We start from the raw sequence: 14,715 nt of genomic DNA, 5'->3' as shown, positions 1-14,715 counted from the left end.
AGATATATGTGAAATGGAAATCTTGTTTGATTGGCCAAATACGCCAACAAAAACTTGTTGAAAGTAGAATATTTCTTTCGACCAATCCATGCTGAGAATGGCAAAAACACTTTCATTCGCCTTTTTTAAAAATTTTGCACAGAAATATCAGACTGATAAACACTCCTGTCCTCTATCAGCTGTGCACGAAAGCAGCATGCATGGTGCTAACAGTCTAATTCATGTGGAACTCAAGACTGTAAAGGCTAAATCTGTCTGTGGAAAACATTATTCTACTATTCTTATTCTAGTACATTAAATGAAAGGCTTTCAGAACATCAGTCTTGTTGGGATTCTTTGGTCTGACCTGGGCTTTAGATGCAATTCTAATGCCTATGTTTTCAGTTTACCCCCATTCACAGTGTACTGCAAAATGGCTGCTACACTGCTTCCAATGTGCTGGTAAACACAGAGAGGAAGAGTCGGCTGGTGGGGTCAGGTAACACTTAACAGCTTTTCTTCCTCGCTAAGTCATAATCCTGCATTTAGAGAAAACGAGGGGTATTCTGTTGAGTAAATATTACTTGCAGAGGAGGTGGGCAGTGAGACTGTGGATCTGTACCTCAAGACCATCACTGTAGACTAAAAGCTCAACCACCATGTAATAGAAAGCAGTAGTGCAAACGCCACATGCTGAAAAACAGAAGGTACACAGAGCACATGTGGGCTTGCAGAACAAAATTTAAATCACCACCAAGGAGGAAAGCCCTAAAAACAGACTGCGTCTTATATTCCAGATTTTACGGTAATAATTGAACTATAAGACATGACGTGTTTTAAAGAGTGAAAAAGGCAGGGTCAGAGTGAAAATTAAAAAAAAAAAAAGATAGTAGCATTTATTTATTTTAAATTAAAGGACTAATCAATTCCAGGCCATAATTTCAATCGTTATGACCTGATTCTAGGAGCTTATTTTTTTAATGGAGCATACACAAATAGCTGCAGTAAAAGCACAGGCCATGGCTTGAGTCCAATAAGTAAATACGCATGAAGAAGGCTATTTTTAAACCTGAAGCTACTTCAATTTCATTGATAATCAATAATTAAAGAAATGTCAATTCAGTGATAATAACAGTCACAGAAAGCTGCTGACACACAGTGAAGATCAATTACGAGCATGAGACAAGAAAGATGTTCAAAGAAGCTCAAACACGAAGGCTTATGCTGTTCGTGGAGTACAAACAGGTCACAAGGGGAGGAAAATTTCTGTAATAGCATTAATTCACTAACTAACATTTTTATTACCTTCATGTCTCAACTAATTGGTCTCCTAAGCAGAATTAAATGGAAGAGAGGAGACAAAAACGACCAAAATTAAGACTTGTTCTATCTTCTCTTGGCTTGATTTGCTATTTTCTTCTCCCAATACATCAATGAAGAAATATAAAAACACCCTTTGCTTCAAGTTCAGGATCCAGCTAACCCATCACAATACATCAACAACAACCAAACAATAAACATGGCCTCCAGTATCTTTTCAGCTGCAATGACAATCTGTAAGTGTACAGAGCGTGTAGGTGGACGGCTAACACTACAGTGCAGTTGTTGAGATAAGACTTACTGTTAAGACAGAAAAGGTACTTTTCAGACAGTGTAGGCGTTTCAGAACAGCAAGCTGAGGTTCGAAGGTCAGAGAGTCAGAGCTTAGAGATCAACAGGCTGTGGGCATTATCAGTCCAGGACAGAATATAAGCCAACACGTGTAGCAGTCTGTAAGTGATGTTTTTCTTCCTCCATAATACTCTCCATTTGTATCCACAGTTTCCTCCTTCTGGCAGCCATTTATCCACTTATTCAGCCACCTTGTTTGATTGTTTGTTCTCCAGGTCACATGTGTTTTAAATCTGATGTCCAGCATTAGTCCCAGTCAGAACAGAACAGCGCCCCCTTTGGTCCAGTCAGTTTTGGGGTCCCTGTAAGTGGTCCCAGTGCAGTTTGTTTGTGCAGAAAACAATAGCAACACAAACATCAATAAAGTTCCTCTCCTTTAATTGAAAATCCAGCTGCTGTTAGTTCAAATGGAGCTGTATAACCAGGCACAGTTGATTTCTGCATGTCAAGTGTCAGTCTCCTTTTTTTCTGAATGTGACAGAAAGAAGTGCCACCAAGGTCACTCCATCTGCACAATTCTGCTCCATGAGAAGTTTATCCAAAAATGCTGAGTTTGTGGGGAAATGTCTCTCAGCTGTATGTCCATGTTTCTAGTAGATGACCTCATAGACAGTGGCCTTTTTGTCTCCTGAACCAGTGACTATGTACTTGTCGTCCACACTTATGTCACAGCTCAACACAGAAGACGATTCTTTAGACTAAAGATGGGGAAAGAGAGAAAAAGTCAGTGGCAAATCAGAGGTAATTTTTTTTTTTCATCTTTGATCTGGGTAATGTACCAAAGAGTTTCAAAATTCATCTCCAAAATCTATGAGTATTACAATAGCTGCATGTGAAAACATGCTTGTCCAAAGACTAATGGGTCAGTTTTGGACAGTACATGGCATAAGAAAGGTTTCAGGTTGTTGGTTTGTTTCAAAACATTTGTAATTGTGCTTGTTATGTACTGATGACGTGTTCTGCATTACTGTATTCATTGTTTTGATTGTATTAATCAGCATTGTGTTGTAAAAAGACCCTCTGATAACATTTCTTGCCTTTAATATCAGCAGGTGAGCTCTGTGTGGGGAGGTTGATTGTTGATGGGGTAGTGTAACACAACCATCATCCTACAGTGCAAGAGTGCAGGATAATATCAGCAGCATAAGGCTGATGAAGACCTACAGTACATACAGTGCTACACAATACAACACTTCATTTTTTAACTTCACATGTGGCAACTCAATCAGTGCATTTGAAGGAGGGACATACTAGTGCAGTGGTTCCCACCGTCAACTCCTCAAGGAGAATTGCGACCCAAATTTTGGAGATCTTTTAGGTCAATCAGATGTATTTGATGAAAATAGTAGAGCTTGGACCAAAGACAGTACTAAAGGTGTAATAAAACAATAAAATGGGACAAAACATGCATGTTTTATAGAGTCTCAGACAATTTAGCGACATTTTTCCCCAGGCACACCCACTGAAAAGGGCTTCGCCACCCACTTTTGGGTTCTGACCCACCAGTTGAGAACCACTGTACCAGTGAATGTCTTTCTAGTGTGTGGAGTCTGTAATTACACACAAATCATACAAAACAAAACAAAAAAAGAAATATGATGAGAAAATATGCCTTTGTGGCCTGCCAAAGTATTATCTATGTGTGAAAAACACTCTAAATTTTAGCTGAAAAACATCCAGAATGACTGATGATGATTATATTCATATATATATCAATCCTGATGATTCATTAGAGATATTGCAGTATCATGTTTCCTATTCTGTAACTTTCTGGACTGACTGTGCTGTGGAAAACTGGAAAACATTATTTTAGTGAACTGAGAACGTGGCTCAAAAATAGAACCATAATGTCCAGCCTCTCTGTGACACTTAAGAGTTGTTTTTCCAGCTAATTATTGTGAGTTTTGCATCTAAATATTTTATAATGGTTTATAACGCTAACATTTAGCATGGCAAACAAATATCCGACACCAGTACCCGCATTTAGAGAAGTATCGTAGGTATTTCCAATACCAGTATCAGAATCACCACAACTCTATAATTTATTTACATTAAGGAATTTTTGTGTTGTTTATGGTTAATTTTAAATATATGTACTGTATGTCCTGCTACATACAGTTTCCAGGGCTGGACAGGGCCAAATATTTGACCAGGCCTTTTTGGCCTACATGGTCCCCCTTACATTTAGCCTAACATGGCCCTGCAATGATCCACAATATCTACATTCAAGCAAATACATAAAAAATTAAAGTCCAAATAAAGGTCAATATTTAATCCTTATCCCATCAATATGTAATTAGCTGTTCCTTAATATCTCAGCTTAATATTACACTTCCTGTTGATTATGTTTCTCAGTCACGTTCTATTATGTTCACTCTCTTTTCTGCCTTGATAGATGGAACCTTGAGTACTTTCATCTTTTATCTTTGAATCTTTATATTGTTTTTATGCCACTTTTTTTAAGGGTGGAGTGAGTTGGGTGGATGGGGATTCACATTTTAGTAGGTTTGAAATTCCCATTGTTTGTTTCGTGTTACTTCTGGATGTTACCATCCTACTGGCTGCAAACAAATTTTCCGACAGGTGCAAATAAAGTCACCTGAACCTGAAACTTAAATGTGGGAAGGCCAAAACTGTAATTAGGATTAAAATTCAGATAATTCTTCAGCTCAGGCAGCCATTTTACTACAATTCTGTGATCAAGAACATTTTGCTATTGCAACAAAGAAAGAGGGATGTTTCACCTCCAGAAAATCAATATTTCATAGCAACTTGTATCTTTTATGTGTTTTTTTTATCTGTAAAAGCACAACCACAAAGTCACACTGCTGTGTTTTTAATGATACAATGCAGTGTAGCAAATTTAGTTTGCTCTGGTGACGCCAAAGAAGAAACTTCAAAGTTCAAAGTTCAATATTTGGTATTTAACATTGTTACAGCGATATATTGTCCCAACCTGGAATATGCTGGCTCCATACGGCGTTCTCCATGCGTTCAGTAGGTTGTCCTTGCCTGTGCTCACAAACCATTTACCTTGGAGGCGAAACACACAAAGAGACACATGTTCATCATTCTAAGGTTGGACAAGGATACACATTGGCAAAAACTGCTAATTAATTAAGAAGATATAGAGAAGAAATGAAACACCCTTTGTACACTAAAAAAGACAAAAGGCAATTAAGGATAAAACTAAAGAAAAACCACATAGGAGGAGGCACTTCTGATTGCTAGATGATTATGGTGCACCTCCATGCTGTCCTTTCTTACAAAGAAAAAACACCTTTAAGCACTAAATACTGTATGTCTGTAAACCTTCACCATACATCAAATCACCCACTTAAGTGCAAAGGTAATTAAGTGAGAAGAAAAGAAATGAGAAAAAAAAAAATTAAATTAAATAGGGACCAGACAACTAAAAAGACAAATCTGTTTACAGGAAGGTTCTTACCACAATAGGCAAACTGCAGAGAGAGTACACAGCTCTCATGCAGATGAAGCTGATATTTGTCAGGCTTGGTGACATGAAGGACCTCAACATTGCTGCTCTCCATTCCCACAGCGAGCCACTCTCCTGTCGGACAGTAGCCAAGAGAGAAGATCTGGAAAGACAGAACATATTACTGGAGTTATAACAGCATGAAAATTCACATTTGAAATTTGATTCCATCTTCCAGGGGGACTTCTGAATTGAATCGGATCAAAATATACCATCAGTATATTGAACTATGTTGATGAGACACTGTTTAACTGATCAGAGTGTGTACCTGTGATGTGAAGTCATGCTGTTGCAGCTGCCGCCCCTCTCTCAGATCCCAGGAGCGGACCGTGTTATCGAGGCCTCCGGTCCACAGCTTGGTGCCATCATTGGAGATGTCGATACAGCTGGCTCCATCTGTGTGGCCCTGGAACTGCCTGCAGACAACAAATACATACAGTCAGAGTTAAAAGAAAAGGAAAATGGTCAAAGAGAGACACACGGGGAATCAGGCAGCCAAGTCAATCAGTATGCATTAGAAGCACTTTTCACAGTACGTTTCTACAACAGTGCCAAAGCCCTGCTCACTTAAGACATTCATAATGAATCACAACAGCATACTGTTGGTGTTCCCATCTGTTAATTCACATTGTGAATGTGGATCAGCGGGCAGAGTCAGTCATCTCTTGACCAAAAAGTTGGGGTTCGATCCCCAGCTCCTTTGGTCACATGCTGATGTGTCTTTGGGCAAGACACTTCATGTAAAATCCATATAAGCCTCAGTCTTTCTTTGGGACTCTCCAAAGGCAAATAAGGTTTGAGGTGTCTTCTTGCCTGGAGATTTTGCATTTCATCAATCAAATTCCACAATGTGCACTTTCAGTGCCGTATGGAGTTTGCCCACCTATTAGCTATAATACAGCCTGCAGTGGTTGTTGTGACACAGATATTCTTTCAACTGATGCTGTAACTCGTTATCATCCCTATGGATCACTCAACTCTTGTTGTTAATCATACACAAAGAGGCACTCAAAGCCCTTACCTGACTAGTGTCTGGTTGTGTAAATCCCACACTGCGATGTTTCCATCACTGCAGCAGGAGAAGCAGACCTTGGAGTCGGGGCTGATGGCCAGAGCGTAACATGCTGGTGCCGAGGATGTTAACTCTGCTTTAATCCTGGGGGTAGGTGTGGCCAAATCCCAGATTGACAGTGTGCTCGCCTCGCCTCCCACAATGAGGGTCCGACCATCGGGGAGTAGACGACAGGAGCGGATGTAGTTGTCTCGATTCTGATTGAGCAAAATAATAATAAGTATTATTATTATTATTATTATTAACCTATAATGTTTTACAGAGGAATGTTATTTTATCCAACATAATTTTTAAAAGCCGGGGCTGTCAAGAGATTAAAATTTTGAATCGGGATTGATCTTAGAATTTCTATAGTTAATAATAATTAATCACATCATTTTTATCTAATTTAAATATTGCACTATGTTGCATTCAAAATGGTAGCTTTTCTGGAATTTATTTTACCATCTTTAACTTAGGGTTATTGACTTCCTGTTTGGATTCAAGTCTGCTTTTATAGGGACACCAAAGACTGTAATATGAATTAAACCACAGAAAAAGACTTGTTGTGGTTTAAGAAGGAAATAAGTGAACAGTCAAAAGGTAAATATTTGATAACACAAGGTGTAGAGGATTTCTGACTTGTCCACTGAGCTGTCTGTGAAATGACACAGTGGCGGCATTACTGTGGCTGTAGGAAGATGCTTCAGTGGCTTCATCAAAGTGTGCTGAAAGGGACGATTAATTTAAAAATGAGTGCACTAATAACAGACCTTGAGTAATTGTGATTCATGCAATTGATCCCAACAGCCCCACTCCTATTCCCATTGTGAACAAAACTAAGATTGCAGAGACTGACACCCTACTAATCACTGGATACTTAACACATCAAGTTAAGATTCACCCCACTATCACTCCCTTCTCACTCACCAGACAGTCTAGCTGTGACACCGGGCTCTTGTTTCCTGGGTGACTTATGTCCCACACCTTCACACATCCCTTTCCTCCAGTGTAAACATGTCTGGTGGGGTTGCTGATGGTCACTGCACACACCACCTCTCCATGGTTCAGCGTGTTGATCTGGCGGGCGTGGCGAGGAATTCCTGGGCCAACCAAAGCGTCTGGGGGGAACGGAACCGGCTGCATCTGTCCGTCGGCTGCCACGTGAAAGGAGTAAGCTCTGATGATACAAAAGAAGACAAAATAGGAGACTTTTCAGAAAACGTTTTAGAGGGCAAGTCAGGTCTTTAGACATATAAGCAGCCACGAGCACACTTACGGTTTGCCACCAGGAATTCCTGTCAGACTGGGAGGCATTCCAGGAACTCGCATGTGAGGATGAGGATCAAAACCAACCTTAGAGAGAGAACAAAGACATTTTTATGAGCACAGTGCAAACACACCCATGAGCATTGGCAGAAGATGCGCACAGGTCAACAGTAACCTGTGGAACAGAACACAAACACTCGTGAGCACAGAGCAAACAGACACTCTGGAGCGCACACACCCTCTGAATGTGAATGACAAGTTTAAGAGTCAGCAAATACATAGAGGCAGAACTATCGCTGAACACTCAACACATACACACACAGTTAGTGAGTACACAACCGGAGTTTCTATCGAGTGTTGCCCAGACACAGCTGTGAGTTGACTAAACCTATTTAAACAGTGTAATGAACACTATGCAAATACAGCCAAGAGAGATGAGGTGATTGAAGGTAACGCACACCAGCACACACACATGCTGTATAAATACTATCACACACAGGAGAAATACAGCTGTGCAATTATTGACAGTTTCCACACGTTGCTGTATAAAAGTGTTCATGAAAAGTGTTCACACCCCTTAACTTCCTGATCATCTATCCTCTTTAAACGTAGCATTACAGTGACATTAATCACACATTTTCAACACAGACCAACAGAAAGAAAGACCTAAGAGTGGCCTAAGAAAAAAAATCTATCAGGTAATGTAAACATGAAACAAATATTTACTGACAAAAGTAAGTCTTTTTGACTGCATGTTTTATAAAAACAAGGGAAAAATATATTAAAACATCCACCTTTACAGACAGAACCTGCTGTATGACTCCTGTTAGTTACTGAATAGTTAGGAAAAGAAAACTAAATTCAAGAAAACTAGCATCACAGAATATTTTCTTAAGAGTAGAGTTAGGTCAATAAGAGGAAATGTAAAGACTTTATTAAACTGTGGAGATATAAATCTGCCTGGAGTTTGTAACAGGCTTTCATGGTTGAGTTATTAGAACTATATGTGTATACATAAAAAAGCATTTCCTGAGTGCTTCTTGAAAAGTAGCAAAAAGCAAACCATGGCGGAGATAACTTTCTATTAAGGCAAGAGAAGTCAAGGGCATCACTAAAAATTTCTTTAATTTTGTTCACTAATATGTACCACGATATGCTACAAAGGCTTTACAAGCCATCTACGTAGAAATATGAATGAAAAATCTTTCAAAGAAGTTTCTTGTTTTATCTGTCAATCAGGGTCTGGTGTTCATGCACATTATTTGCCAGTAATACAGTAAAAAATGTATAAAATGAAAATTTCAACTCTTTTTTTAAGATGTTAAAAAGTGAGAGACCAGAAACAGCATGACAAACTATGATAGATTAAACAGTCCTAGCCCTTTAGTGGGTGAAGAGAGACAATATGTCCAAAACACCACAGTTCTTATGGATGATAAATCTAATAAAATCCAAAGGTTTGACCTCAACAACTAGAATCAACAAACTTTAGTTAAAATACATCTTGCAGGTGACACACAGAGAGAATAGTAAATCTAAATTTTTAGACTACTCTTGTTGAAAATTCCTGAACAAAAATCTAGGGAGGGAAAAAGCTATGGATGGCATAGCAAAAGCAGAAAAAATTTGGCTGTAAATGTTACACCACATGCTGGTGTGGTAGAAAGAAGGATAAATCAGACAAGACAATCTCTTGAAACTTAAAGAACTTAAGACTTTTCTTTTTGTCTGTTTTGCAGTGCGTACCCAGCTTTAGATGAAGTGAAGTGCCTCTATTGATGTGATATTTTGCAGGCTTTCTTTAAAGCATACAGACATGAAATGTAAACAAAAGCTTCCCCTTTTTTACCACTCACCATCGGTGAACGGCCGTAAGCAGCTACAGCAGCTGCAGCTGCAGCACTCATCTGAGGTGACATGTTGTGCAGTCCAGCAGCATAGGCCGCAGCCCCTGCAGCACCGGCCAGCTCCCCGTTCATCCCAGCTGCGTGGGGCAACATACCAAATGCACCTGGGTATGGCCCTGGTACAGCCAGAGGGGTTCGCAAACCTGCAGCTGAAGAGGTGAGGGGGAGAGAGTATGTCACATGAAAAACTGGAAACAGCAACTGAATATTTAAATTCAAAGTCTCTTCAATCTTGCAATACAAGCAGTGATCCTTTAAACATACCCTCAGAAAACAGTCATCTCACACTGCCAGATTAGAACCTTTCATTGACTTTCAAGTTCAGTTTAGCATAAATAAACATATTTAGTTGAATCTGATACAATCATACAAAATCAAGGGACCTCAAACCTTGTAAGAGGGTTTTTCCAAGATTTGAATAAAATAAATCTTCTCAAAAAATACTAATCAAATTTTCAAAGTCAAAATACTACTAGTGCTCATACAAATGGTTTGAAAAAGTTATTTTGGAACTTACTTGGTGGATGTGGTATCTCCATAGAGGGGGGTTTAGATAGACTGGGCCTGATACCAGGAGTGGAGCTTGGACCAGGAGTAGAATCCCCTCTTGGCGTGGGTGTGCTCGACTTTAGCCCAGGTGTACCTGCTTTGTCTCGCTGCAACAGAAAGGCCGATAGTTTAGAAATTTTACATGAAATAAGAAACTTCTGGCAAATGTATTAACCTATGAGAAATTTGTCTTCCAACAACCAACTATTTAAACATGCCTATCCATACCATTGACAACTCTTTGGACTTAAGTGAGGATGAGCTAGCTGATGATGCAGTAGAAGCTGGACTGCAGGGGTCTTTCTTGAGAAGGCGAGCTTTGTCAAGGCCATTTTCTCGAGGGGAGGGAAGAGGTGTCCCACGTGGCGAGGCAGGATCCTGGTGAAAAAGGATGAGAGCTCACAGTTCATACCAAAGAAAAACATCCTTCAGACAAGAGATGCTGGAATTTTTGTCCACATAAATTCACGTCCAGAGTCAACAGTAAAAACATACTGACCTCATTTGAGACATCCACCACTAAATTATCATCACTTTTCTCTCCATCGCTGTCCTGCAGATAGAGAGTCAGATATAACACCACTCAATACGTGTTACATATTTCTATTTATTTTATTCTGAACATAAAGAATACAACACACTTTATTTTGCTGCACAAACAAGCTGAGGCTCATCTTTAAGGGTGCATTCACACTATTCCCTGTTGCATCTTACTGTGCTGAAGCATGATTGTCTCCTTCCTCCCAGTTCTCTGCTGGTCTGCACTCACACTGCTCAAAACCCTACTGGACATGAGCACTGGCAGTGTAGACAGATGATGCACACTGATTTGGCACACACTACTGATTTTTATTTCCTGCACATTGGTCTGCAATTCAGTGGCGTTTGGTGGGAGTTTTCATCCCACAGTTTGCGTACATCAAATTTGAGGGTGTATGAGATTCATGTCGCACAGTGTAGCATACCAGAAACTACAAGACTGCTAAGAATGCAGGCTGTAGGAGGCTTCAGTGACAGGACACAATACGGGTATCTTAGTGTGAGTGCTCCCGAACTTTTGTGTGTACATAAAGAGCTTTTAAAACATGTGGTAGCAGATTAACACAAGGTAACATATCATAAACCATAAAGCGCTTCAAAATACAATATCTTCCTATTTAAAAGGCAAGATACAACCAAAAGAGAGCCCCAGGATGGAAGTGTTAAATATTGGAGAGGTGCTCAGTACAATATAAAATGTGATAACAGGCAGACTTTCACAGAAAACTGCTTTATACTGTATGTCCTTGCCAATAAATAAACTGATAACAAGTGCTTTTAAGTGGAAATGAATACCCATGCTGAATAAAAATGACTTAAATTTCAGTTTGTGGCTGTGACATATCTGTAACTTCAAATGCACTTCCAAACACACACAGAAAAGCAACGTTTCTTACATAGTGGCTGGAGTCCTTGTCGTCCACCTTACGTTTCTTGGTGTCATTTGGAAACTCGGGTCCGTTTCGTCGCTTATCTGAGTTCCTTAGACTTTCTGGCAGCAGTGAGTTACTCTGCAGATGAAAGCCGAGAGGAGGGGGGGAAGGACAGAACACAGAGGAGAAGAGTCAAGAGAAAAGAGATTAAAGAAGAAAATGAGACCAAAAAAAAGAGAAAAAGGAGTTTGGAGGACAAAGAAGAGAGAAAAAAAGATTTTCAGTGGTGAGACAATTTTGCTTTAACAGTTCAGGTTGTGTTCATTCTGCATGAGCTCACTAAACTGTCTGATCCACCTACGACTAATTACTGCAGCCTTTCAGCCATTTGTAGAGCAGGTTAGAAAAACAGACTCTTACTGGCAAATAGGTTAATAGTTCACAGAAGCATGAATTAAGCAGCACTAACACTTAAACAGCAGCCGCTTTTCTCACTTGACCAGAGCCAGTCCCAGCTTCCCATAAACACACACCTCTGAAGTTGATGATTACATTAAGTGGCTCTCAAAATCCATCAGGGCTCCCTCTCCTGGCTCTGACAAGCTGCACCGGCTGCAGTTTGCAAGTGTGTGTGTGTGTCGATGTGTTTGTGTGCGGGCGTGTGCGCACAGAGTGTAATTGAGTGTAAAAGCCCATGTGTATGATCAAGTGTGTAGTAGGCAGTATGTGTTTATTACATGAATAACACCAAGATTAAACCCACACAGATACACACGTATGTGCACATACACACGCAGAGCTGCCCCCCTCCAGCCTCCTGACCAACGGATCCTATTGTTAATGGATTAAAGCTTCATGTTGAGTCCATTATAGTCACAGCCTGTCAATGAAATGTGCATCCAACATACACAAACACTAATGCGCGTGCATGGCATCCAGCAAGAGAGGGAGCGCTTGGACTTTGAGGGGGAAAGGGTAAATGAAGGAGGAATAGCTGAGCGAGGGGGGAGGAGGGTGAGAAAAAAGGAGGAAAAGGGAGGGGATGAGATTAGAGGACAGGGAGGATGGAAGGAGGGTGTGAGACTGTGGAGGAGAAGAAAGGGTGACAAGAGACGAGGGGAGGGAGAGAGACGGGTGAAGGAGGGGGAGAGAATCTGTATTCTGCCAAAGGCCCCCTTCCTTCACGCCCTCCCCTCTTCCTCCCTCCTACCTCCTACCCCTTTATTGAAAGGTTTTAGTGAGCTGAGCACAGGAGCACTGACCCGCAAAACATAAGCAATTTCCCCCCTCCGTCTCCCCCTTTTGCTTTTAGCATGCTCTTTCTCACACACACACAAGCTCAGTGTCATATGACTGCTGCTCCCCTCCCCTCCCTCTCCAAAGCCCTCCCCTCTCAATGGTGGTGATATTAAACACAATGAGAGTCTTTAAGCGCGGGATCGGGGGGGGGGGGTAATCTGCTCACTGAGGTGTTAAATAGGCACAACAATGCAGGCTAGGCTGGGGGAGTGAGTGTGTGTGAGTGTGACCATGCTAAAAAGCTCATTTGGAGGAGAAAAGAAACCTAACAGTTCAGAGCAGATCTAGAGCAGAACTAAATAGGCAGGCCAAAGCTCTCCCCAGAGATTCCCAAACACACACATGCACAATTTGAAAGTGACAGTCAGAAAAATAAATACAGCTCAAGGATGACAGCCACCTTGGTGTGAAACAGGTAAAAACAGTCAGGTGGTTTAAGTATAAAGGGCTGAATTCCGATTCTGCAGCAGTAAAAGGCAGTGGAAAGCTCAAAATATTTCAATTAAAGGTCCCTGTTTCTGACAGTGTTTGATCATGAGCATATTTGCCAAAATGACAGAACATTTTCTATACTCATTTCATTCATGTGACCATCACAGCAGCCTAGAGGGCAAAAACACTTAAGGAGAGTGGCTGCCTGTGCAAAAATGATGGCTTTTTACAAGTGATGTCAAATGATTAAAAATGTAATCCTGATTTATCTTCTATTTGTTGAATTCTGAAGTTCCCCCATCTTTGATTCATTCTGGATCTTAAACTAATGGTAACTGACTTCTTGTTTGGATAAAGACCTGCTTTCATTTTTAAAGAATGTAAGAACCCTCGGGTAGATTGACGGTTAGGACCTGAACTTAACCATAGAAGAAAGGAACTTGTTATAGAATGAAAAGGAAAATCAAAGAACAGTGAAAAGTGAAATGTCTGATAACATGAGATGCAGATGGCTTTTGACCTCTGAGGGGTTTCTTTAAAGTGACATGAGATATCAAGGAGCACTTGTGGACTTTTTTACACTGCTGGGCTGCAGGGAGTCATTTCACTCTCTCAGTCATAGCCAACCCTATTTAAATTGAAAACAAAACAAAACAAAACAAAAAAAACAGCCAGGTCTTTGCCGGGATTTCACTTCAGCGATGTTTATATACCAGTAGGCTATATCTAGGGAAGCAACTTTACTTTACACTACTGCTTGGATGACAACTTACTAAAGTATAGGCAGCTTTATGTATTTTGGATTAAACTGGGTTAGTGATGCTGCTGTCTGTGTAGACAAGGACATGAAATCCTTCAACATCAAAGCATAGGTGAGTGCTGATTAGCCAACTTTAGCAAGCTAATGTTAGCCACTGAAAGCATCAGGATGACCAACAGTAGAGCACTAATGTTATTAAGTAGACTTGGTGCCTCTGTTTATTGTAACATACAAAGACAGCAAGGAATTTAACTGCATTAATTTGCTATTTGGTCCTCCCTTCTTAGAATTTTTCTTTTTTTTCCCCAGAGGAGGTTCTATAAAGTAAAAGTCTGGCTTGTCAAAAATAAAAGGCGCTGGGGCACACATGGTCTAGTGGTGAGGTCCCACCGCATGTGCGCAGTTGGCCCGCTTAGAAGTCCAAGGAAACAAATATTGGATTATTTCGTGTTCTTAATTGTCAAAAATTGTAAACTTCTGCCTACTCTGCTAATTGCTCAAATACATTGGCAACATTTAGGTCCAAACACTGCCAACATTAAGCTCTCCTTAATTTATTTTTTTTGATGAATTTATTTGCTGCTTATGCACCTGTCTGAGTAGAAATAGGTTTTAAAAAGCTTCTGTTCTTTTTGATACTATCAGACATTAAAATAAAAAGAAACTGTAATGTTTTGAAACACAAAAAAGTATCAGAGTATCAAACATTTTAACAACCTTGAACATCAGTTGTTGTAGACCAGATGCTGTATTTTTCCACGAGATGAATGAATGGTTGGCCGTAGATGATCTCGGCTGCATTACAACAGGATTAACCGATTTTTTTTAAGGTCTTTTGCGGTGATTTCTACACAACTGGCACTAAACGCTTACGTAATTACAAATCCAAA

General features: G+C 40.2%; 1 protein-coding gene across 4 annotated transcripts in view; it reads right to left on the bottom strand.

Moving 5' to 3' along the window:
• Positions 1 to 849: 849 nt before the first annotated feature.
• LOC121509577 (transducin-like enhancer protein 1) overlaps positions 850 to 14,715 on the bottom strand; it is a 33,980-nt gene continuing 20,114 nt past the window's right edge. For all 4 annotated transcript variants that reach the window (XM_041787036.1, XM_041787037.1, XM_041787038.1 and 1 more), the window contains exons 9-20: positions 11,359 to 11,472; positions 10,422 to 10,475; positions 10,151 to 10,300; positions 9,891 to 10,029; positions 9,323 to 9,522; positions 7,477 to 7,553; positions 7,128 to 7,377; positions 6,168 to 6,415; positions 5,415 to 5,562; positions 5,099 to 5,249; positions 4,607 to 4,683; positions 850 to 2,348 (exon numbers count right to left, since the gene is read on the bottom strand). In XM_041787036.1, the coding sequence (XP_041642970.1) occupies positions 2,241 to 2,348; positions 4,607 to 4,683; positions 5,099 to 5,249; positions 5,415 to 5,562; positions 6,168 to 6,415; positions 7,128 to 7,377; positions 7,477 to 7,553; positions 9,323 to 9,522; positions 9,891 to 10,029; positions 10,151 to 10,300; positions 10,422 to 10,475; positions 11,359 to 11,472 (1,716 nt within the window). In that variant the 3' untranslated portion in view covers positions 850 to 2,240. The remainder of the gene's footprint in view (positions 2,349 to 4,606; positions 4,684 to 5,098; positions 5,250 to 5,414; positions 5,563 to 6,167; positions 6,416 to 7,127; positions 7,378 to 7,476; positions 7,554 to 9,322; positions 9,523 to 9,890; positions 10,030 to 10,150; positions 10,301 to 10,421; positions 10,476 to 11,358; positions 11,473 to 14,715) is intronic.

The sequence above is a fragment of the Cheilinus undulatus genome, linkage group 5, assembly GCF_018320785.1.
Source record: "Cheilinus undulatus linkage group 5, ASM1832078v1, whole genome shotgun sequence".
Taxonomy (NCBI): domain Eukaryota; kingdom Metazoa; phylum Chordata; class Actinopteri; order Labriformes; family Labridae; genus Cheilinus; species Cheilinus undulatus.
The sequence above is the reverse complement of the archived record's forward strand: the minus strand, read 5'-3'. Positions and strand labels throughout refer to the sequence as shown.